This window comes from Talpa europaea (genome assembly GCF_964194135.1).
Source record: "Talpa europaea genome assembly, chromosome: 2".
NCBI lineage: Eukaryota > Metazoa > Chordata > Mammalia > Eulipotyphla > Talpidae > Talpa > Talpa europaea.
In genome coordinates this window covers 87,117,500-87,140,266 of record NC_140068.1, presented here as the reverse complement: position 1 = coordinate 87,140,266, position 22,767 = coordinate 87,117,500, and the positions used below count along the sequence as shown (strand labels likewise).

General features: G+C 46.9%; 1 protein-coding gene across 1 annotated transcript; it reads left to right on the top strand.

Annotated features, from left to right (window-relative positions):
* Positions 1–4,341: 4,341 nt before the first annotated feature.
* LOC311187615 (cytochrome c oxidase subunit NDUFA4-like) lies at positions 4,342–4,590 on the top strand (the record flags this gene model as incomplete). The annotated part of the gene is made up of 1 exon (XM_084258962.1): positions 4,342–4,590. One exon carries the CDS (start codon positions 4,342–4,344, stop codon positions 4,588–4,590), a length of 249 nt encoding a protein of 82 aa, XP_084115088.1.
* Positions 4,591–22,767: the final 18,177 nt, after the last annotated feature.

Genomic DNA, 22,767 nt, shown 5'->3' with positions numbered 1-22,767 from the left:
TTGATTTATTTAAACACTGTGTGTGTCTGTATGGGTACAACAAACACACGTGTGTGTGTAGTAACTAGGGAATCCTCCTTCATGATCTGAGGTATATTTGACCAGAGCCCTTGGGAATGAATGTTCCTTGGGAACAAGAACCAAGCTCTGAGTTTTCTATGATCTTCACCATGACCTGAAAATGGGTCCATTTTGCTATATCCCCTACATGTGTCTAAAACATGCATTATTAGATTTCCTGATGCCTATAACTTAACGTACTTGGAGAAGGGATGGAGAAGGGCATTCCTGCAAAGAGAAGAATCCTTCTTTATTGGGGGGAGACCTTCTTTCCAGATTTTTGAAGGTGACACTAACAAACTGCTACCTTAAGTGAGAGGCATCTTGGCATTAAAAGGGACTCTTATCGTTGGGGATCAGTGTGTCAGGGTCCTAGGTCTGGGCTGGCCACATAACTCCGTGAACTCTGTCATTCTAGGCCTCAGACACTGAAATGAGCCAGTGAGGACAACACTTTCAGGGTAACTGTGCACAAGTCCCTGAGGGGCTCTTGACAGAAGGCAGGTTCTGATTTGGCAGATCTGAGGAGGGGCCAGAGAGGCTGTGTTTCTTACCTTCGGGAGATACTGATAAGGAGGCTGCTGGTTCCTGGACCACACTTGGAGTTAACAGAGCTCTAGAAAATCTCAGAGAGCCTTCAACTGATCATTGTGGGCTTCGGTTTTGAACAGGAGAGCAGGAGCTGGTTGCTCACATCTCTGGGTTTCCTCAAGGAAACAGCACTGGGCCCAAAGGTGTCACGCACAGCACACCAGGAGAGACAGAGCAGGAAGCCTAGAAAAAACAGTGGATGCTGTGTGGGGGGATGACGCAGTGGGATGTGAGTAGGAGAAAGACCAGGGAGAGACTTGGGAGCTGAGAGAGAGGAGGGGAGACACACAGAGGAGGAAGAAAGCTGGGGAATGCACAGGTGGAGAGGGGATAGAAATGGGGGGGAGAATTGGAGGGCCGCAGCTCTGCCTCTGTTGGGGGGGGGGTGCGGGGGAGACACTGTAGAGGCAGTCCTGCCAGCATCCTGGGCCCCAGGGGTGAAGCTGCCTCCAGCTTTAATCAGGTCTGTTTCAAGCCCTGAGGGGTCCCATTATTTTATTTTCATGTTTATATTTGAAAAAAGAGCTTCCCTCCTCCCCTCCCGTCACTGGACTCTAGCCACTATTCCAGGCCCCAAGAGGATGGACAGACACCCCTCCGCCATTAATCAGAGCCCGGTCTGTGTAATGGCAGTGGGCGAGGGCACTGGAAGCTACTGTCTGATTGAACATTAGTCATGCTGCATGTTATATTCTCTAATGAGAAAATTATTCCAAATTGCCCCGAGGGATGGTTGTGATTAAACTATTTGCCTTGACTTCCTCTGCTAAATTGAACGTATGTGCTTGTGTGTGTATGTGTGTGTGTGCCTGCACACACACACTCAGTCACCCCCACCAAATCTGTTCACCCAAGGTCTTGGAACACACGCTCGGGGTTGGTACAGCCTCTGAATTCCGAGGATTTGTGTCCCCCACTGTCCCGCAGCTTGCTTTCTCCGTCTACAGCATGAACCAGCTAGCCCCGAGGAGGGAGAAGGAAGCCCTTAGCGGAGCCAGATCAAACCCTGTCAGGCAACCCCCCATTCCCGCAAGGCCCTAATAGCCCACATTCCAAAGGGGCCCCAACTTCTATGGATGAGTATCCTCTGGTGTCAGATGTCTGTCTTTTAAAAGAAGAAGGGTTTTTTTTTTTTTCCAGGCAAGAATCTGGACCTCTTTTCAAATCCCTCTTTATTTTCTCTGCTCTGAAACTCCAATTTTATTTGGACCTCCTTCCTATGCATGAACTGGGCCAAACCATTAATATGCAGCCCCTGTTTACTGTTACAGGTTTTTGAAGCATATTTCAAAGGAGAACCAAAGCATACTATTAAACAAGTATACATAGGAACTAGAAAGTTTTTATGCAGAATTTATAACAAAAAAGAACCCAGGGGTGCATGGTCTTGATTAGGACATTAACATACCACCTCCCCACTTGCCTACTCTTTAAATACTGACCAGATTTCAAGGTCTAACACAAATGTTCCTTTTTCTGGGGACTCTTATGACCATCACTCCAGTCACAGCTGAGCACTCCGGGTCTGGGCTCTCATCTCTTTATCTTTAATGATAGGATGTAATGGACATTTATTGAGTACCAGTCTCGCCACCTTTTGCTAGGTGATACTGTGTAAGTCAGCAACCCCAACATCCAGTGGTTTATTATAGCTTTGCATATCGGCTGCAGCTTGGTGGTGACACTGCCCATTCATTCTGGGATCCAGGCTGAAAAAGCACTCCCCATCCGGGACCTACCATTCTCAAGGCAGAGGGGAAAAGAGAACAATGGGTGGCAAATGTGTGGCTTTTAGAACTTCTGCTCAGCTGTGGCACACATGACATCAGTTCATATTCTGTTGACCAAAGCAGATCAATGGGGTGGGGAGGAATAATCCTCTATCACAAGCACCTCCATTTACCTGTGTGGTATGTCCTGGGTAGACAAGGAGAAATCCAGCACCTTCACACTCATCATCCAGACATGTTTGGTGTCTGTACTTAGCATTCTATCAATTCTCTCTACAAGAACATTAAGGTCTCTTCAATCACCATATCTAGATACTTTCCCCCTTTTTAGACAAACTGCATGCTACTGAATACCTTAGAAGTATGAGATTCAATCAACTACTCTCTTCTTGGAGCATCTTGGACAGAATTTTCTTCTGGTTCTTTCTACCCCTTTGGCTACTTGATCTCAGTCTCTTGGGACCCATCTCTTCTGCCTATCTTTTAGATTCCATTAAGTGTCCTGGTTCCCTTTTTTGGTTGGCAAATCTCATCCTTTGGGTTGATTTCAACTTCCTCTTCTATCTCTATGACTGTAAGCTCATTTTCTCGGCTAAGCTGGGTCCTCCTCTGATAGATTAAATATGGCCACACATTCATTGCAGCTGCTCCTATCAGGTGGAATCTATTTCCTCTTGCCCTGAACTTGCTTTGACCAATAGAATGTGATAGAAGTTACTGCGGGAGAAGTTAGGCCTTGAGAGAAGCCAGCTGCCATGGAAGGAAGCCAGGGTAGCCTATTGGAGGATGAGTAGCGGAGGAGAATTGAGGTGCCCCAGCTGACACCCAGTGATGACTGCCAGGCTCATGAGTGAGGCCAGCTTGGATCTTCTATTCTAGCTGACCCTCCAGCTGAATACAGCTGATTGAGTAACCAGACAGCCAGCACAGGATGCATCCAGTGAACCCCCCAATCCTGAGTGTCAAGAAATCTTTGTTGGTTTAAGTCACCAAGTTTTGGGTGGTTTGTTATGAGCAACAGATAACTGTGTATATTATAGCTCCCAAATTAGTTACTGGCAATGCCACTACTCAGTCTTCTACTCCCCAAACCTGGGAGTGACCCTTCTCTACTTCCTGTTCCTCATTCCCACATCTAGTAGGTCTACAAGCCCTATTGGAGTGATCTCAGTGGAAACAGGGGGCCATTGTTCAAGGGGTATAGAGTTTCAGTTCTGCAAGATGAAAAGGTACTGAAGATTGACTGCACAACACTGTGAACATAGTTAATGCTACAGAACTGTACAGTTAAGATGGAAACTTTATATGCATATTTTACCATAATTTAAAAATGCAAATTTAAGTATTTCCTGATTATCTGCCCCCTCCTCTCAACTCCACCCTTCACACTGCTTTTTTTCTGAGAGGCAGTTCCAATCCTAACTCTTACCTTAAAACCTACAGTCTCTCCCTTTGCCTTCAGAGTAAAATCTGAAGCCCACAAGGAAATGCAGGGAAGGATTAGCTATTTGACACAACATCCATCAACATCTATTCTCACTCACATCCTCCCATTGTCTCTGTGTGTTCCAGGCTCTTCTTTGCTTTCATACCTCTAAGCCTTTGCAAAAGAAGCTCCTTACACTAGAATGTGCCACTTATTCAACATTAGCTCTCTCTTAACATTAGCAACATGCACTGTTCCTGTTTTTTTTTTAATAATTTAAGTTACCAATATATGTAGTAAATATATTCATATGTTCAAATTCAATATTTTAACTTTTTTTTTAATCCTTTCACCCAATAACTTTAATTCTGAAAAATCTAACCTATGAAAATAGTACTAATGCCAAACAGCTAAGAGCCACCTTGGAAGTAGATGAGAGGGCAGGGAGGAAGTCATGGTTTAGGCAGAGACTTAGTTCTGGGACTTGCAGATTTGTTCTCCTCTTCTTCCTGGCCCAAGCCCTCTCCCACTACCATGCTCTGCCAGATCTTTGGGCAGGCCAAGAAGCATCCTAGCTCGATCCTCCTCTTTGCATTTACTGGAGCTGGAGGGACTGGAGCAAGGCCGTATGTCATGTATCTGACTTTGTTCAATCTGGATGTCAGTTGGGACAGGAAGATTAACCCAGAACCCTGGAATAAACCGGATCCCAATGATCAATACAGGTTCTACCCAGTGAATGCAGGTGACAGCAAACTGAAGAAGGAATGTCCAGACTTATAAATGGAATATTTCCCTATAAAACTGCTTAAAACGAGTTATTCCAGAAGCCATGTGCACAATTTTCCACTTAACCAGGAAATTCTTCCCTTCTAAATGTACAAATCACTTTGGTGGACTGTGTTAGGGCTTACACTGATTTATTTAAAAAGATTTATTTATTTATGCATACAAGAACTGGGGTACAGGCATGAGATGTGGGGGGTGAGAGGATTCACCAGAGACAGAGTGGGGCAGATTGAAATACACTGCTGAGGGGAGCAGCGGGCGAGGCAGGAGAGGTCTGCTGTGCCTTGTGGGTCAGCTCCCTGGCTGGGGATCAAATTCATGCTGCAGTGGCTGTGGGTAGGGTAACTTCATAGGTTGTGTCTTAACCTCTTGCGCCAACAGGGAGGCCCGGGTTTACACTGATTGATAAATATCTGAAACTTGAAATAAAAGTCATGGTTTATTGGGACAGTCCTGTCCACAGGGGATAGATGGGTGAACACTTATTCCATGTGTATCTTCAGCAGTGCCCAGTGTCTATCTTGTAGTGGTGTTGGGTTAGATGATGCTTTCCATCAAGCTCTCTCATCCTTGCCGCACCCCCGAGAGGCATGAAGTGTTTATTCTTGTTCCTATTTTACTAATGAGGAAACTGAGGCTCAGGCAAATTTATTTATTTTAAAAATAAACTTTGTATGGAAGTATAACATACAGATGGAGACATTAACCCATCCTTTGGGGAAAGCTCTGTCCTAGGAGCTGAGAGAAGCGATTGGCTGATAGAATCACATATTCCCAAGTCAAGCAGCAGGGAACTTGCCCAAAACAAGAGATAATAGAACCATTAGATTTGGTGGTTGAAATCTCGCTGGATTAGCACAAAGTGAACACATCTGTTGACCACTAGCCAGAACAAGACACAGAACATCACCAGAACAGCACCTCCCTGTGGCCAGATGAGGCCTGTCCTCTACTCTCCTTCCAAGGGCAGCCATCATCCTGGCTTCTGATAAAAAGGTGAGGCAGTTTGCCCAGAAGTTACACCCTGAGTAAAGGAACCAGTGTTTCCTACTCCTTGTCACGTGATCCTAAAGGGGAGCCGTGTTCCTGTGAGGGCATTGGCAGGAGAGACAGGGCCAACTTCACAGTTCTGCTGCCTCCTGGCCCTGACTTTGCTAGGTGTAGACTTGGGCATCTGCGCTTTTTAGTAATCAGCAAAAGACCTGTAAGGGGACAGACACACACACACACACTCACCTCCCCATGATCTGTCTGCAGCTTGAAATTTGGTTGCAACTGCAAACCTTCCTAATAAATCCTGGATCTCTCCCGGAAAACTGTTGTGCACTTGGTAGAAGGAGAGCTTTTAAAGTGACCCTCCATTTAAGCCCTGAGTCAAAACCTTGTGTGTTTTCTTTCCTTTTCTTAACTGGAAGGTTATGTGTTTCTTAGCTACTGGTCAGACTGGACGAGGCTGCCAAAAAGCTTTCAGGGAATTTCCTCACCATGTAACAAATTTATGAGTCATATGAAAAACTGGGAATCGCTTCAACCAGCTGCCTCTCATTGACTCAGAGTCTTTTTTTTTTTATAACACCTTAGTGCTGGGGCCTTGGATGGAGCCAGCGGAAGGTTTATTACAACTACAAATGGTCTGATGTTGCCAGGGAGGAAGCTGTCTTGATCTCCCTTCTTATCTCCATGCTCCTTCCTCCCCAGCAGAAAGCTATAAAAGTTCTCTGAAGCTGTTCAACCACTGAAAGGCCAACTCTGGAGCTCCTGGGTATTCCATGAAGGACTGGTAGGTTTATAGATGGAGACAGGTTTGGGGCCTCATCCTCCACTTATACTTAGATGACCAATGGGAACTTCAAGCTTAATGTGCCTAAAACTGGACTCTGATGCACTCCCAACGGTGCTGTCTTCTCCGTCTTAGAAAAGGTCACTTCATTGGTGCCAGGTTGTATTATCCAAAGATGGCTGCAATAATATCCCTTTCCCACATGCCTTTCTACAAGGTCACCTTGCTACTCTCTTATCAAGAGGTGGAGTGCACTCTTTTTTTTTTTTTAATATATTTTATTTCTTTATTTTTTTTAAAGATTTATTTATTTATACAAGCACTAGGTCCAGTCAGAAGTGCGGGAGGGTGAGAGAATTCACCAGAGCCAGAGCGGGGAGCAGAGCAGGCAGAAGGACCGAAGTGCACTGCTGAGGGGAGCAGCGGGCGGCAGGAGAGGTCTGCGCGCCATGCGGGACCCTCCTCCAGTGGCCGGGGAGCAGCTGGGGATCGAACTGGCTCTGCAGAGGCTGCGGGCAGCTTCGCAACCCAGCGCTCAACTGCTGCGCCACTGGGGAGGCCCTGGAGTGCACTCTTCACCCCCTTGAGATAGACCAAGTTCTGTGACTACTTTGAACAAGAGAATGTGGTAACAGTGACCCAAGATTGCATGGGCCAGGGCCCTTAACTAGTCTGGCAGCTTCTACTTCCTGCCCCTTGGAAGGCAGCTGCCATCTAAGAAGTGTGACTCTCCAGGCTCTACCTGTGTGAGTAGAGAGGGGATGGGAGGGAAGAGCAGCTAAGGAGGAGCAGGGAGCGCTAAGTATAAGTGAGGAAGCCATCTTGGAGACAGATCTGTTACTCCATATGGAGCAGAGACAAAATCACACAGCCAGCTTTATCCTAACCCCTGACCCACCATATCACGAGTAACACAAAATGTTTGTTTTAAGCCACCAGTTTTGGGTATTTTGTTATGCAGAAGGGGATAAATGAAACATCATCCTCCCATTTGCCAGCTCAAAAAAATGACCCTGAAGTCACACTCGACTTTTCTCTTTCTCTCACACTCACATCCAAGCTGTATGCAAACCCTGTTGGATTTTTCTTCATACTGTATCCAGGATCTGACTACTTTTGTTATTCCTGCGCCACCACTCTAGTTTAACTAGCCCACTCTGCAGAGTGGGCCAGGAGAGGTCACAATTTCCTGCACCCCTTCAAATGATATCTGTACTTTGGGGGCAAAGAACCACTTGCCATTATTTTCAGGAATTCTTGAGTCATAACTGGTAATTGATTTTGAGCCTGTGAATCATAGTGTTTGGGTCCTTTTCCCCTGATGCATATCCTTACACCGACTCTCCTAGAACTCCCAATTGTCCAGCAAGCTGGTCTGTGCTTCCTCTGGGTGGTGTATAGTTGTGCACAGATGGGCATCTCAGAATTTGTTTTCTGACCATCCAGCTGTATTATTTGACTGGTAAGAACACTGAGGCCCAGATAAGGGAATTGTTCTGTTGGAAGGAAAAATCTTTATTCTTTTATTCTCTCCTATGACCACAGTTACACTTCTGGCCACCAACTATGTGGATGTTTCCCCACAGTCACTGATTCCCTGCCTCTTGCTGAGTATCCCATGGTTCCATTCCGTTCTGACAGTGTCCACCTGGGCTAGCCCACAAGTTAAGGGCTAGGTCTCACAGAGACTGATGGCTTCAGATGCCAACCGCAAATCCAGGTTATCACCGGGATTTCTGACAAGTGGCTACAAAGCAGGGTCCATAAAGCCCAATCTTATATGTCACTCACTGTTGGTTGCGTTTGAGTGAGTCTGAGGGCCTCTGAGGGCCTCAGATTCCTCTCAGCTAAGTGGAGTGACAGTGCCTTGCTCTCTGCTGGCCTCTCGTGGCCTGTGATATCAAGTGGGAGAATGGGCACAATGTGCCTGGCCCTGGGGTGCTCACCAGTGATGACTCCACCCCAGCTGGGTCTCTGCCCCGCCTCCCAGCCTCTCTAGCCACCCTGCTGTGTTACCTTCCCCTCAGGCTACCTGCTGCTCTCTGTGAGCAATGGAGTTTGGTTCCTGTACTTTTAACACTTCCCCAGGCCCTGAAGACCCCACCTGGGCTGTTGGTACCACTCCTAAGCCCTTCACCATCCATTTGTATTTGCAGCAGCGGACTGGATGGGGACCACAGGCACTTGCTGTCACCTGTGTGCACAGGTGGGGCTCTGGGAAAGGTGTCTCCTTCACCTGGAGTCCCTTCCCCTGGACTCTTGCATCCCCCTCCTGCTGGCTGGCTGCTTATTTTAGTGAAACATGAGAGCCTCTAGTGCAGTTCTTATGTTAGCATCAGAGTCACCTGGAGGACTCTGGGGGTTTATTAAAACATAATTTGCCAGTTGAAGTCCCAGAGTTACTGATGAGGAAGTTTGGGGTGAGGTCTGACAATTTACTATTTAGTGAGTTCCCAGCTGATATCGATCCTGCTGGTCAGGGGACCACACTTTGAGAATCGTTGCCCTACAGGACACAAAATTCTCTTGGGGGTGACTAAGGAAGTTCAGGGGTAAGTGACTTTCCTCTCCATGGCCAGGCTGATGTAGCGTCTATTCCTTGCCTGGTCTCTGGGGCTGGCGTTCTGACTGCTGGCGCGAGTCTTCTTTGGCCTCTGAGCCTGAGACATTTTCCCAGTTTCTAAGACTTGGTGGACACACCGAAGCTGAGGGAGGACAGGAAACTCCTGACATACATCTCATCTGACTCTTGTATTTGGGAGTGGTTGATCATCAGGGAGAGCACACTTTCCCTGGAAAGCCTGTTTCCTCACTTGCAGTCAACCTTGGTGGTGGAGTGCCACGAGGAGGGTCTGAGCCCCTCAGGGGCCTTTGCCTACCCTGGAGCAAGCTAGGGGTCTTTTTGTATCTTTCCAATCTTAGTATATGCGCTGCGAAGCTCCTAAGGCTCTTTCTGAAAAGTGCTAGGGCAGGCACTCATTGGCAGTCAGGGGATTTATGTGCCTTGTGGGCTGTTAAATGTCAATGCACAGCATCTCCTTGTCCCTGGTTATGCCTCTACCCCTCCTCTGTGACCTTTGTCTGGCCCTTGCAGAAATGGCCATGTAGGCTGGATCCTGTCAGGCCGACTCATGGAGGACACTCAACTTGAAAGATGGAGGCGTGCCCAGGTACAGTTTCCTTTGAGTAGTAGGATAACCCCTCGGTGGGTGCCAGGTGCTAACAGCTACTTTCACTGATCACCTCAGCCCATTGGTCACCTCATCCCATTCAATCCTGAATAACCTGTGAGACCTTAAAACACAATGTCTGGCTCATAGCATGAGCTCAGGGAATATTTATGCATTGGGGGTGTGGGATTCAAACTTGTCTCTTTCTGCACTGTGAACAGGGCACTGCCCTTGGCCTTGTCCGCTCCGCAGTGGCAGGACTGTTGCACCTCATGCTGTTCCAAACCAGTAACAAAGTCCAGGGCTCCACGCCTTTCAGGTTTGGTCAATTGTGAGCAGGAAAACAAAGCAGATGAATGAAGAGATGTCTGTTGTTTGTGCTTCTAGAGAGTCTTCCTTCAATCCTACAAATGACAGAGTCAATCAGAATGCCTCTTGTTGGGTGTTGGGGTCACACTTGATTTGGGCTGGTATTTTATTTTTCATAAAATTGGCACAAGACAGCTTGAGGTCATGAGGAAGGCAGCCTCCAAGAAGTCCCCCAGCAATCTGGGGTCAAAGGAAATAGCCTTCTTTCCTCTCTTTTTAGGTACCCCAAACCTTAGCTCCTGAGTCACACTGCAGAGGAAACAAAAAAGGGCACTTATCCTGCAAACTTTAGTCCAGAGAGTAAAAGAGGGCCAAAAACAAATTTCCCAGGCCCCATTTTGAGTCAATCCACTGTCTCCTAGGCTTCTGGAGGCCTTTCAGTCCATTATGGAACATTCCGTGGTAGCCATTCACTTGTCTGTCTCCCAGAACAAGGCCTGAGGATGGGGACTTAAGGTCAGACCAGGAGCTTGACTTTTAGGCCTGTACCTAGGTGACACGACTGCATGCCCGTGTGGAGCATAGTCTTCCCCTGGGAGGTAGTCTTCTTCAATGTCCCCTAGCTGCTGAGGTCGGAGGAAGACCATCTCCTTACCACTCTGGCTGTTCCATGAGTTCCCATCCAGGGCTGATTCAGATCCTGACAAGAGCCCGAATGTGACTCTCCCACCTGCTTGCGCATCCACATATAGAAGTTTGGGGCCCGCCCCATGCCTTACCCTCACAGCTTAGAATCTGTGAGCATTTCATAAGCTACCCAAAGTGACATGAGCCTGAGATTTGGAAACCAGTTTGTTGAACTCATGCATGCTTTTTGGAGTCTCCCAGTCTGGGCCTCCCATGTGACCCACTGTATTTATTCAACAAAGATTTATTGAGCAAGTAACTATTCTGTGCTGGGCACTGTGGGGATACAGGCAAAGTCCCTGCCCCCGTGGAGCTCACATCTAGTAAGGGAGAGGCGAGGGATCGCTAAACATGTGCTTGTGCCATTTCTATAGACACACATCATGAAACAACAGAAGACAGGGTCATGTGATGGTAGGGGGGGTCACATTAGATGGGCTGGGCAGTGAGTGGGCTGAGGCTGGTGGCAGGATCAAGTAACAGAGACATGACCTTTGGACCTTGGAAGGCCTATCTGTGTCCAGCACTGAAGCGGGAGTTCCAGGAGCCACTGGATAGGTGTCTATGGCGGTCTGTGAAATTCCACCACCCCAGCGAGGCTTAACCTTGGATAATGTACAAAGTCATTCCTACGACTTTACTACACAGGAAACCAGCATCCTTAACACCACTATTAACTTACTTGTTTTCACTTATTTTAAGCTCAGAGCTTTGGGACTTTGGCCAAGACCCTTTCCTTTCTTGGGATTAAACATCTCATCTAAACGGTAAGGAGGTTAGTCCTGTTGATCTTTAAGTTCTCTTCAAATTTTAATATAATCTACTGGCTGTGGATTTGCCTCCCACGTTCCAAAGTCCAACCCAAAGATAAGCCCCCCTCCGTCCCCAATGGTGAAGATTCCCTGACCAGGCCTCACACTGGGCACGTGAGTAGCACGTGTGTGTGAGAATGTGGCTCCTAAGAGGGCATCACTGCAATTGTGTATTTAGGTACCTTTCAAGCGGAAAGGGCATATTTTCTTTTAATGAGAATGGCCCAGGTCTGGGCTGAGCTGGTCATGTGATGAGGGGGAAATCATGTGAATGGATTGTTAAACTTTCCAAGCAGGAAATTATAGGACTGGTGACTTTCTCTTCATGGTGTATAATTGTGGGTGAAATTTGGGCTAGAACTGGAATTAGAGGGTCTTCCAGGGTTTGACTGATGGGAACTGCGATATTCAGCAGAGGATGGGATGGGGCAGGCTGGTGTGGGCAGAGAGGATGTAGGTGAATGAGAGTGAGATTTCAACGAATCCCAAAGGTCCATTAAGGTCAATAGGTTCATGGACTTAGGGAAATAAAATCTGAGAGAGGCTCGTGGGAACCCTCCAGTCATCAACAAACTCAAATCTTATGATTCACTTTGAGCTATGAGGACGTGATGGAAATAGGGGTGATGAATGTGTTGATGGAAGGGACTCATTGCAATATGGAAAACACCTACGGCCAGATTCATCAAGTTGGTCCCCATCCCAACAATGCAAAGCCCTATTCAAAGATGGATCCTGAGGCATTTTAGCCTTTCCCCAGAATGGCAAGTCAAACTTGGAGTTAGGCAATGACGACCACACAAGTCCCCAGAGAACACAACTCGATCCCAATGCTTTCTCCCCAATTTCTCCCAGACTCCCAAAGTTTTCTTTCAGCAATCTGTGGTCACTAGATTTTCATCATGTTGGCAGCTGCAGAGATAAGCATCTCACATCCATATAACCCAACCACATTCAGGGCTCACTGCATTTATCATAGAAAAGAATCTTAACCAGAAACCCCCAATAGATCTCCCCTCTTGTCTCACTGGTCAGAAAAAGTGAGTCAATTGTCAACCTAAAGTCAACCACTCTTGACATTGTCAAAGAACAATGAATTGCCAATTCCAGTTTAGACGAATCTTGCTTTCTCCCCTGGGACTGGGGCTGGGCAGCTCTTCCCTGAGCCCACCAGGTATAGGTGGACAGCAGGTGGGTGGTTGTTGCAAGGTGGGGACACTGGATTGGGGAGGGCCAGCAGCTCTCATGATGATGATGGCCCCCTCTTGGCATCTTACCCATCCTTGGGCTCTTGTGTGGCCTGCCTGTGGTTGCAAATACAAGAGTTTAGAGTTTTTAAAAGCATTTATTTGTGTGTGTGTGTGTGTGTGTGTGTATCATGGACATGTGCACATGTGACAGAAAGAGAGTTATGACCCAAGACTTTATAATGTTCTTTCCTTAATTAGACTTGCGGAAATGCACCATTTTTGCTTTAAAAGAAGTGTAATGAAGATGGATTATAGTTCAGGGTCTGATTGGAAAGAGCCAGGAACTAAGATTAATTAGCAGCAGCATGTGGTTTATTTTCAAGGTCGTTTCTACTTGGCTTCCAGAAATCCTGGCGTAATATCTTCAAACTCACACTGAACTTTTCATGCGCACTGGGGTAGAGGAGTCATGTTCTTGTTTGATGGGGATAGGCATTTGCCCGCCTGGAATACTCTGTGGGCGGCGAGCCCCTGTCACTTGCCAGGTTGGGTTGTCTGTGGATGGCCACCCCAAGCTAAACCAACCCCTCCCATCCATCCCTGCCCCGTATGGCTTCAGTGTGGACAGATTTCCAGCTGACATTGATCAGGAGGCATGTGGGTGTTGGATTTGAGGGTGGTTTTTAATCGTGCAAGCTGTTTAAAATCTCCTAAAATTCCTTAGCATCCTTTCTTTTTATTAGTGCTTAAAATTTCCAAAGATTTTCCAGAATAGAGAGAAAGGGCTTTAAAATAGCCTAGTCATTACGGTTCCTGTGCCCCTCAGAGGGTGTGAGCACATTGTGGATAGTTCCTTGGCTAGCACCCAAAGACCATCCACTGGGCCTTTCAGCTTTCACTTTTCTTCTGTGACACCTTTGCCTTCTCCTGAAAGGCCACCTCTTCTCTTTTCTATCCAAGGGTTAGCTGTCACCACCCTGGTAAACCCATTAGTAGATTCCCGCTGCTCTTGGAACAAAAGCTAAACTCCTCACCTCAGCCCACGGGGCCCTTGCCTGCTCCTGCCTGCTTTTTCTCCCTGCCCCCCCCACACTGCAGGCACACTGGGTTTCTTTGGATTCTTAAGTAAGTGAATCTTTTTTCTTGTTTCAGAACTTTTACTTGTGTTGTGCCTGTGGCTGGAACAGGCTCCCTCTTGACCGTTGGCTAATTCCTTTTCTCCTTCTAGGTCTCAGTTTAAATGTGGTATTCCTCAACTCTTTCAGATGGGATTTTTTTAAAAGATTTATTTATTTATTTATACAAGCACTGGGTACAGTCAGAAGCGTGGGAGAGTGAGAATTCATCAGAGCCAGAGCAGGGAACAGAAGAGGCAGACTGATGAAATACACTGCTGAGGGGAGCAGCGGGCACGGCAGGAGACGTCTGTGCACCATGTGGGACCCTTGCCGGTGGCCGGGGATCGAACCGGCTCTGCAGAGGCTGCAGGCAGCTTCGCAGCCCAGCGCACAACCGCCTGTGCCACCAGGGGAGGCCCAGATGGGATCTTTTCTTGAAGTATCTACCATACCATCCTGGTGGGTTCTCCACAGCCTTCCATGCAATGTGCCATTATTTTGCCTATTTGTGGGTATCCTTGTTCGATCTGCCTCTCTCCTACTAGACCCAGGTTAAGATCTTGCCTGCATCTTCACCCTTTGTACCTCAGGGTAGAGCCAGGACTTGACAGGTTCCAAGGTCCTGGCAGGTCTGGAGGTGGAGGTTCTGGGTTAGACAGGAGTGCAGTGAGGTCAGGGTGCTGACTCAACTCAACATCTCTGTGATCCCCTTGGTCTTCCCTCATGGTTACCACTGTCCCCCCCACTCCGCCCCCACTCACACCCAGGACTCACACCCAGGTTTCCTGACTCAACAGTCCTGCTCTTCACTCCATGTGGGAAGAACCTGGAGCAGGAACAAAAGAGACTTTCTTACCCTTTTCAATATGTCAGGGGTGCTGGGGCAGAGCTGAGTGAGTGAAGCCTGCCTGCTTGGGCAGCTCTCTGAGGACCCTCCATCTGGGGCCACTCCTACAGGAATGGCTGCTCCCGCTGCAGGCAGTGACCAGGTTTGACTTGTCCTTATGCCCCACAGAGCCTCCCGCATCTGCTGGCCCCTTACTAAATAGTAATTGATTGATGAATTAAAAGAACTCTGTCTGTTTCCAAGCAAGGATCTTCAGCTTTTGACCACCATGAAATGAAGTAAGAATAGCTGTGAGACATAGCTGTGTACCAATTAGGATGCATCTGGCTGTAATAGAGTCCTGCTTGTCTGTGGTTTAAATAATAAAGACATTTAATGATCTCATATCACAATAGCAAACCCTATGTAGTACTTACTGCCTGCCAACCCTTGTTCTAAATGCTTTCTTCATATACTTAGTCCTAACATCCTTCTTACAGGGAAAGTACTATGTGGTCTCCATGTTCCAGGTGAGGAAACTGAGTCTCAGAAGCATCAAGCACCTTGCTCCCATGGGAGAGCCAGGACTTGACAGGTTCCAAGGTCCTGGCAGGTCTGGAGGTGGAGGTTCTGGGTTAGACAGGAGTGCAGTGAGGTCAGGGTGCTGACTCAACTCAACGTCTCTGTGATCCCCTTGGTCTTCCCTCATGGTTACCACTGTCCCCCCCACTCCGCCCCCACTGCAGAACAACTTCTAGAGCAGGAAGTCATGGGCTGGGGGCAGAACCACTTTTCTTCACTCTGTCCTCACCTTTTACCAGGGAGGAAAATCTCTTCCAGAAACACCAAGACAGCTCCTCATACATCTCATTGAACAGAATGGGACTCATGGCACCACCATTGGCACCCACAGGACTGAACTGGTTGAACCAGTTTTCCTCTCTGAGGACTAAACATGCTGCCACCTGAATAGGTGGGCTCTGTCGTTGGAAGAAATGGGTGATTGACCCCACCAGGATGGGGGCATGTGTGTGGTTTACCAAGGAAGATGGGAGAGGCACAGGCTCAGGACCCTGTCCCTGCAGGAGGTAGGACTTGACCCTTCGGCTCTTATCCCCAAGCAAGACCAGTGTGCATGCACTTGTTGACTATGTACGTGCACACGAGTAGGGGCCGGGACTAGGTAGGGGAATATGGTGGTAGTTAGGGACAGGGGTCCCCACATTTTCCCTCTTCCTCCCTCCCTCTAGCCATGCCAGAGGTGCAGTTTATCTTGGGATTTCAGACTCCACTGGCAGGTAGTATGTGTATGCGTGGCAGGAGGATACAGGAAGGGACAGCAACTTCCTGCCCAATCCAGACCCTTAGTATATGCTTAGCATATTGAGTATTGCTTTGTGTCACAGTTAGTGATCAGTGTTTGTACTTGTATCTCAGTTAATCTTCACAACTGATCTATGTGATCAATGCTTTTATAATCACCCCCATTTTCTAATCACTTCCTAGCTATGTGACTTTTCTGGACCTTTGTTTCCTTCTCTGCAAAATGGGAATAGTAATAACTTAACCTTCTTCAAGAAAAGCACTTAGAATAATTCTTGATACATAATAATTAATGAATAAATGCTGGTACCATTATTGCTGTAATTTTCATATAGGGAAAATGTGATGATGATGATGATGGTGGTGATGAGAGACGAGGGGGAAAAAGAGATGTGGGATTATGATGATATGGACGGGGATGTTGGTGATGATAAAGACAAGAATGCTGATGGTGCTGATGCTGCTGGTGGTGAAAAATATAGGAGAATGGAAACCTACAGTTAATGACCATTCACAATGCGGCAGGTGCTGTACCAAGCATCTAACACCCATTGACTGAGGGAGCCAGAGTTCAAAAGGATAAGAAAGTCACAGCAGCACCGAAGGTAAGTGTTAAGCCAGGACTCACACCCAGGTTTCCTGACTCAACAGTCCTGCTCTTCACTCCATGTGGGAAGAACCTGGAGCAGGAACAAAAGAGACTTTCTTACCCTTTTCAATATGTCAAGATCATTTAAGGAACTTTAAAAAAAATCCCGAGGCCTGAGTCCCGAACTTGGAATTCAGAATCAGTTGGTTTTGGAAGAACCTAAGGTATCGGGATGCTGAGCTTGGGAATCACTTATTCAGGTGAATTTGAAAAGCACCCCGTCCACATTGCCACTAAGTTTTACCCAGCACTGATATTTTAGGCATTTCTAACTACCCTCTCTTCTCCCTACCAAGGAGTCACAGGGAGAGCTGGCAGAACACCTCCAAAGACACTGAGGAGCACTAGAAAGTTTCAACTCAAGCCATCCCCTGAGAGTAAGGCTGTGAACCAAAAAGGCCGAAGTCAAGTAAGCCGACCAAGAACATGAACTTGGGTCCTGAGGACCATCAACATTTTCCTCAACTTTCAGGCCCTCTCTGCTGATTGTGAGTCATCTCAAAGATAAAAATAATATTCCCTTTTTTCTCTCCCTTTAAGACAAAGGCGGTGTGTTATCTTGGAAATGAATTTTAAAAGAACAGCATCCTTCTACTGTGAAACAGCCACAACCTTAAAGTTCATTTTATCCAGGCTTCTTTTTTTTTAAAAAAAGATTTATTTATTTATGCCTATAAAAACTGGGGCACAGGCCAGAGGTGTGGGGCGTGAGAGGATTCACCAGAGAGAGTGGAGAGCAGAACAGGCAGATCTACTGAAATACACTGCTGAGGGGAGCAGTGGGTGAGCCAGGAGAGATCTGCTGAGCCATGTGGGTCACCTCCCTGGCCAGAGATCAAACTCATGCTGCAGTGGCTGCGCATAGCTTCATAGGTTGCGTATTAACCCCTTGCGCCACCAGGGAGGCCCACCAAACTTCTTATTTTATGGTGAGGAAACCAAGATGCAGAGAGGGGCAGGGAATGCCCAACGACAAGTGGTCAACTTACTCATCATCTGTGGGAAGCTCCTACTTGCTGCTGTGAGACTGAGCACACCAACTTTCTTGCTATGAAGACTTCCTTAAAAAACTGAATCAATATACTTAATATAATTTTTGTTCATCTCTTTGAAAGATGTAATGTGGCAATGAAGTCCACTGTCAATATTTTTATGCACTCTGTGGAAAATATGATGTTAAAGGCTTTTGGTAACCACTTCATTAAGCTTGGCTTTTTCTAGGCCACCACAAAAGGTAAATAAACCCTAATGAGTAATCTGCCCAGACTGAGATCCTGTAAGTTATACAAAGAGTCAATGCCTCAAAACATACTTAGTACCCCTCCCACCCCACTCCACACGCCCCAGGGGAGTCTGAGAAAGGTGATCCTGGCCCCGTGCTGTGCACCAAGACCTTCAGACAAAGACTTATTAACCCGCAAATTAGATACTAACTAAATAAAGCCAGAATTTCCATAGACTGAAAAGAATTGCATAGCATCAGTAATACTGTAAAGTTAGCACTCTGCCAATTGGCCTCCCATCAAAGCAGAATTCCCTGGTAACCAGTACACAGAGATTAATGGGGGTTGTTGGGTCTAACAATGACCCGGGGCCTTATTTTTCATTCTCCCCACAAATTCTATGCTAGATTTGGGGATTCAACAGTGATCAAGACAAAATCGCAGCCTTCAAGGAATTCATTGTCTTTTGGGAAAGGAATTGCTGTACAAGGAAACAGACTATAATCCTGGGGGGCAATGGAAACTTGTAGTAGAAGTAAGTGCTCCATTTTGGGGAGAGGGCCAGGAATACTTCCTTGGAAAGACTGTAGAACTGAAGGAACGAGTTATTTTTTTTTTTTAAAACAGGAGGAGTTAAAATGTGTTTATAAGATGTTTGGAAGGAGTCACCTGAAAGAGGAAGGATTGACCTCAGTTATTGGCCTGAAGTTCTTAAGAAGGTAGAGGGGATGGAGCCAGGTAAGGAGGATAAGCCTTAGGGGAAGGGAGAATCCTGTCTGTGAAACACAGAGAAACAGACATGGGTGAGCACAGATGAGAATGAACTGGCAGATGAGGAACCGTGGTAGAGGGATGGAAGATGTGGTGGTTTCCTGTGAACTAGGAGGTACGAGCACCTTCTGAGAGTGTGCGGCTGGTGAGAAGGTGGAAGGATTTGTGAAGGAGCAAAGTTTTCCAAAGGTGCTAGGAAGAATGATGTGGTGTCGTAGAGGATGTCTCTGGGTGTAGATGGGGGCTCAGGTGTTATCAAAGGACCATGACAGAAGAGCAGCACCAAAAGGAGCAGTTAAGTGGGTTTCCCAAAGTCCTCGGTAGCATGAGTAAAGGAACAGAGACACTGACTCAAATCAGCTAGTCATAAGGGAGGGAAAATGGGGCAATTGGAATAAGAATTTTTGTGAGACAGAGTCCAAAGTGATGGATCATGGAGTATAAAGAAGGGGTTGGAAGCAGAAGCTAGACTGGGAGAAAGGAAGTCAGGTTGGAAGTTTCCATAAAGTTAAAAACATGCTGTGAGGTTGGTGGAGGAACAGAACTGAGAGACACAGGTGTTTGTTGGTAGAAAATGCACTATTAGAACTTTGCTTCCAGGTAACAGTGACTTAGGTTATTTGGACTAACTTGCCTGCTGAAACAAACCAAGAATCTTGATAACATACAGACATCTTTTTTTTTTTTTAAAGATTTTATTTATTTTTGTACAAGAACTGGTGTACAGGCCAGATGCATGGGAGGGTGAGAGGATTCACCAGAGACAGAGCAGGGAACAGAACAGGCAGACTGACAAAATACACTGCTGAGGGGCAGCAGTGGGTGAGGCAGGAGAGGTCTGCCGCACCACGTGGGATTCTCCCAGGCCGGCCAGGAATCGAACCCAGGCTGCAGAGGTTGCAGACAGCTTCACAGCGTGGCGTTCAACCCACTGTGCCACTGGGGAGGCCTGGCTGCCCTTATTCTTGAGGGAAACACTACCTCTATCTTTCAAGTTGGGTTACTATACAAGCAACTTGAAAAGGAAATTCAGAATGAAGCTAGTCAATTCCTCCATAGGCAAGATGTGCTGAAAAGTGACATGGAGAAGAGTGAATCCATGGAGATTTGTAAATACTTTGCCTGGGTCTATTGGATATGAAAATGAATGATCTTGACTTGAAGGGCTCAAAGAAAGTGGTGTCCTCAGAAGTCAGTTGAATTTTAGGTAGAACCCATCAGTGAAGGCTGTATTCTGTGAGGAAGTAAAGAATTAGGGAATTTGTGGGAAGTTGCACATGCTCACATGATCTACCCAGTTAAAAACAGTTAAAAAAATCCTTATAGGTTCATTAAAATTTAAATTTTACACCACAAATGTGTTGGGTACAACTTGGTACAATACAACATTGGATTGTGGTGTGTCCCAATACAACATTGGGTTGTGGTGCTTATAATACAACATTTGATTGTGGTTTTTCTAATACAACATTGGATTGTGGTGTGTTCCAATACAACATTGGACTGTGGTGTGTTCCAACACAACATTGGATTGTGGTGTGTTCTAATACAACATTGGAAGCTGGTATGTTCCAGAAAAGGCAGGGTTGGGGGGGGTGGCTGGGCACTATACCAGTAATGAGGAGACCTGGATGGAGTGTTGCTTGCCACCAACACACTGTGGCAACATTGCTTTCACCCTCTGGTCACCAGTTCATTATCTGTAAGATGAGGGTGGGATGTGGAGATCTCTTTTGAGCTTCTAACAATCTCTTTTTAGTGTCTAGAAAACAATTGCCATACTTAGAAAACTGGTACTCTCAACCTGATACCTAAAGAAACTTTCTTATTTGCCAGAAAACCTAATTGCCAGCCATGCTGAGCACAGTTGGATAAAAAAGATGATTTAAAAGAAAGTGGTATTGAAGGTGGTGGTAACAATGACTATAAAACAGAAGATGGAAAAGTATGGTTCCTGGCTTCAGATGCCGGAAGTGTTCGTGCATATCACTGTCCAGACGGTACATTTATTTTAACTTTCTGAAGAGGTTGACCGACCAGCTCGGATTCCTACTGCGGGCGTAGACATTTAGAACCTCAGAGAGGCCGCCTGCGTCAGAGAATGAATGTGGGCTGTGGAGTCCGGCAGACCTGGGCAGAAATCCAGACTCCTCCACTTACTGGCAGTGAAGCTGCAGTGCGCCACTATCCTGTGACGCCCCAGCCCCTACACTCTTCTTTTGGGAGCTGCCCACTCACTTTCTGGGGTCTCCCCAGACTTCCACTCTATCCCTGTGACTCTGAGCCATTGCACATTCTCACATAACCCATTCCTCCGGCCACCGTTGATTGGTTAAAGTGTGGGTACCTGGCCCAAGCTGAGCCAATCAGAGTCTTTCCTGGGATTTCTGAAACTGTTGCTGAGAAAAGAGTGAATCCTTTCCTGCAGGGAAGGCCGCCTGAGATAAACATGTGGGAATGTAGGCAGATACACGTCCCCCACGTGCAGAAGGCCAGTCTCCAGTAAGAGAACAGGCCAGAGCGCAGAAGGAAAGCTGGTGGTGTCTGAGCCACTGCTTCTCTCATCCTGAACTGCTCCCAGTGCTGCTGCCTGAGGCCTGGCTGCCCCTGCAGTCCATGCCTGCTTGACTTCTTTAACACTTAGTTGTGTTTTTGCATTTGACTCTCTTTTTATGTAAGGTTGGCTAAATGGACTTTGGTCATTTGCAACCCAAAGAAGTCAGACTCATTTAGTGATCCCAGGCAAGTCACATCATAGTTCCTCAGTTTCCTGATTTATAAAATGCCAAAAAATTGGAATAAAAAATGTATGGTATAGCTATGGGGGCAGCTGAGAAGATTCGGTGACATGACATATGAGAACATTTGGCAGGATGCCTTGCCAGTGGGGGAGCTCAAGATATATTGGTTTCTTTCCTTTTTGGCCTTACAGGCATCCAGGGTGCTATTTTTTAAACTGACATTGATGGGGTGCCTGCTCCGAGCCAGGTGTTATACTTAGTGCTTAGATGCATCCTACAGGCATCCTAAGTGGTAGCTACGACATCTCCATTGTACAGTGGTGACAAGGTGAAGGGCATGGGTAAGGGGCTAATGAGCCTGCTTGCGTGTGTTAAGATCTCCAACCTCACCCAACCCAGCCTTGCCTCACCACAGAGGAGGTGGGTTTGAACAATTCAAATGTAGGCATGACATTTGATGCCATTCAATGTAGGTGGACTTACCACCTGGACAACTTACCATTGCTTTGGCTGGAAACAGAGGTCGTTCAAGGCACCTTGCTTGAGAAAACCCACACCTTTGGAATTTAACATCAGGAGGGAGAACTTCCCTTGCCACCACATGGGGCAACAGCGTTGGGAGCAGGTCAGGATGAGAGATTTACTCAAAGTCCATGAGGAGGAATGAGAAGCTTAGAGGGCTATGCCAAGAAGGTGCAGCCCTAACCCAAGGGCAGGCTCTTATTTATTTAGAACCAGGTTCAGAGAAGATGGGCAAGCATGCGAGGGATGTGTTTTTGGGGATGCATCATTGTCTGGTGCAAGCTAGGGTGGCGTGACCAGGGGCTATTGCTTGGGGGGCCTCCATAGTTCCCACTAATCAAATCCTACTCTCTCAGTTCCCTATTCTTACCTAACTTTCCAAGTAAGGTATCTTTTTTTTTTTTTTTTTTTTTTTAACAAGGAAGGTATCTTATCTGATCTTGCTAATCTGGCCATAGTATCTGCCTGCTGTTTTCAGCAGATTCTGGTTTCCCAGTATGTTCCTCACACCAGGACTTTTGCCCTGGTGAGAGGCCCCCCTCCTGACTGTATGTTTAGCTTGACCAGCAGGAAATCTGGGCACCAGGACAATAGCCCCAAGAAAAAGGAAGGCTGGGGAATCCCACATTCCCTCACCAAATGGAATCCCTTGATTCCACAGTCCTGGCATGGGAGCACTGAAGGCTGCCCAGGGTGTGGGGGATCGAGGGAGGGGTTTGGCTAAGTTCCTGTTGGTACTTAGATGCTCCCATGCGCCTCTGGGGGCAGCCTCAGAACTTGCACAAGATAGGATAGGTGGGGCCCCAGGGATGAGACTGGAGCAATCTCTCAGGGAAGATGAGGAGCCAAACTGGGGCAGAGACCAGGATGGTGGTGGCAGATGCAATGAGAGTTATTTTCTAAGGTGGGTCTGAATTTGGTGATCCCCTGGGCCTGGGAAGCAAAAAGAAAGTAAGAGTCGGATCTCCCTGGTGGTGCAAGGGGTTAAGCATAGTACTATGAAGCTATCTGCAGCAACAGCAGCACAAGTTCAATCCCCGGCCTGGGAGC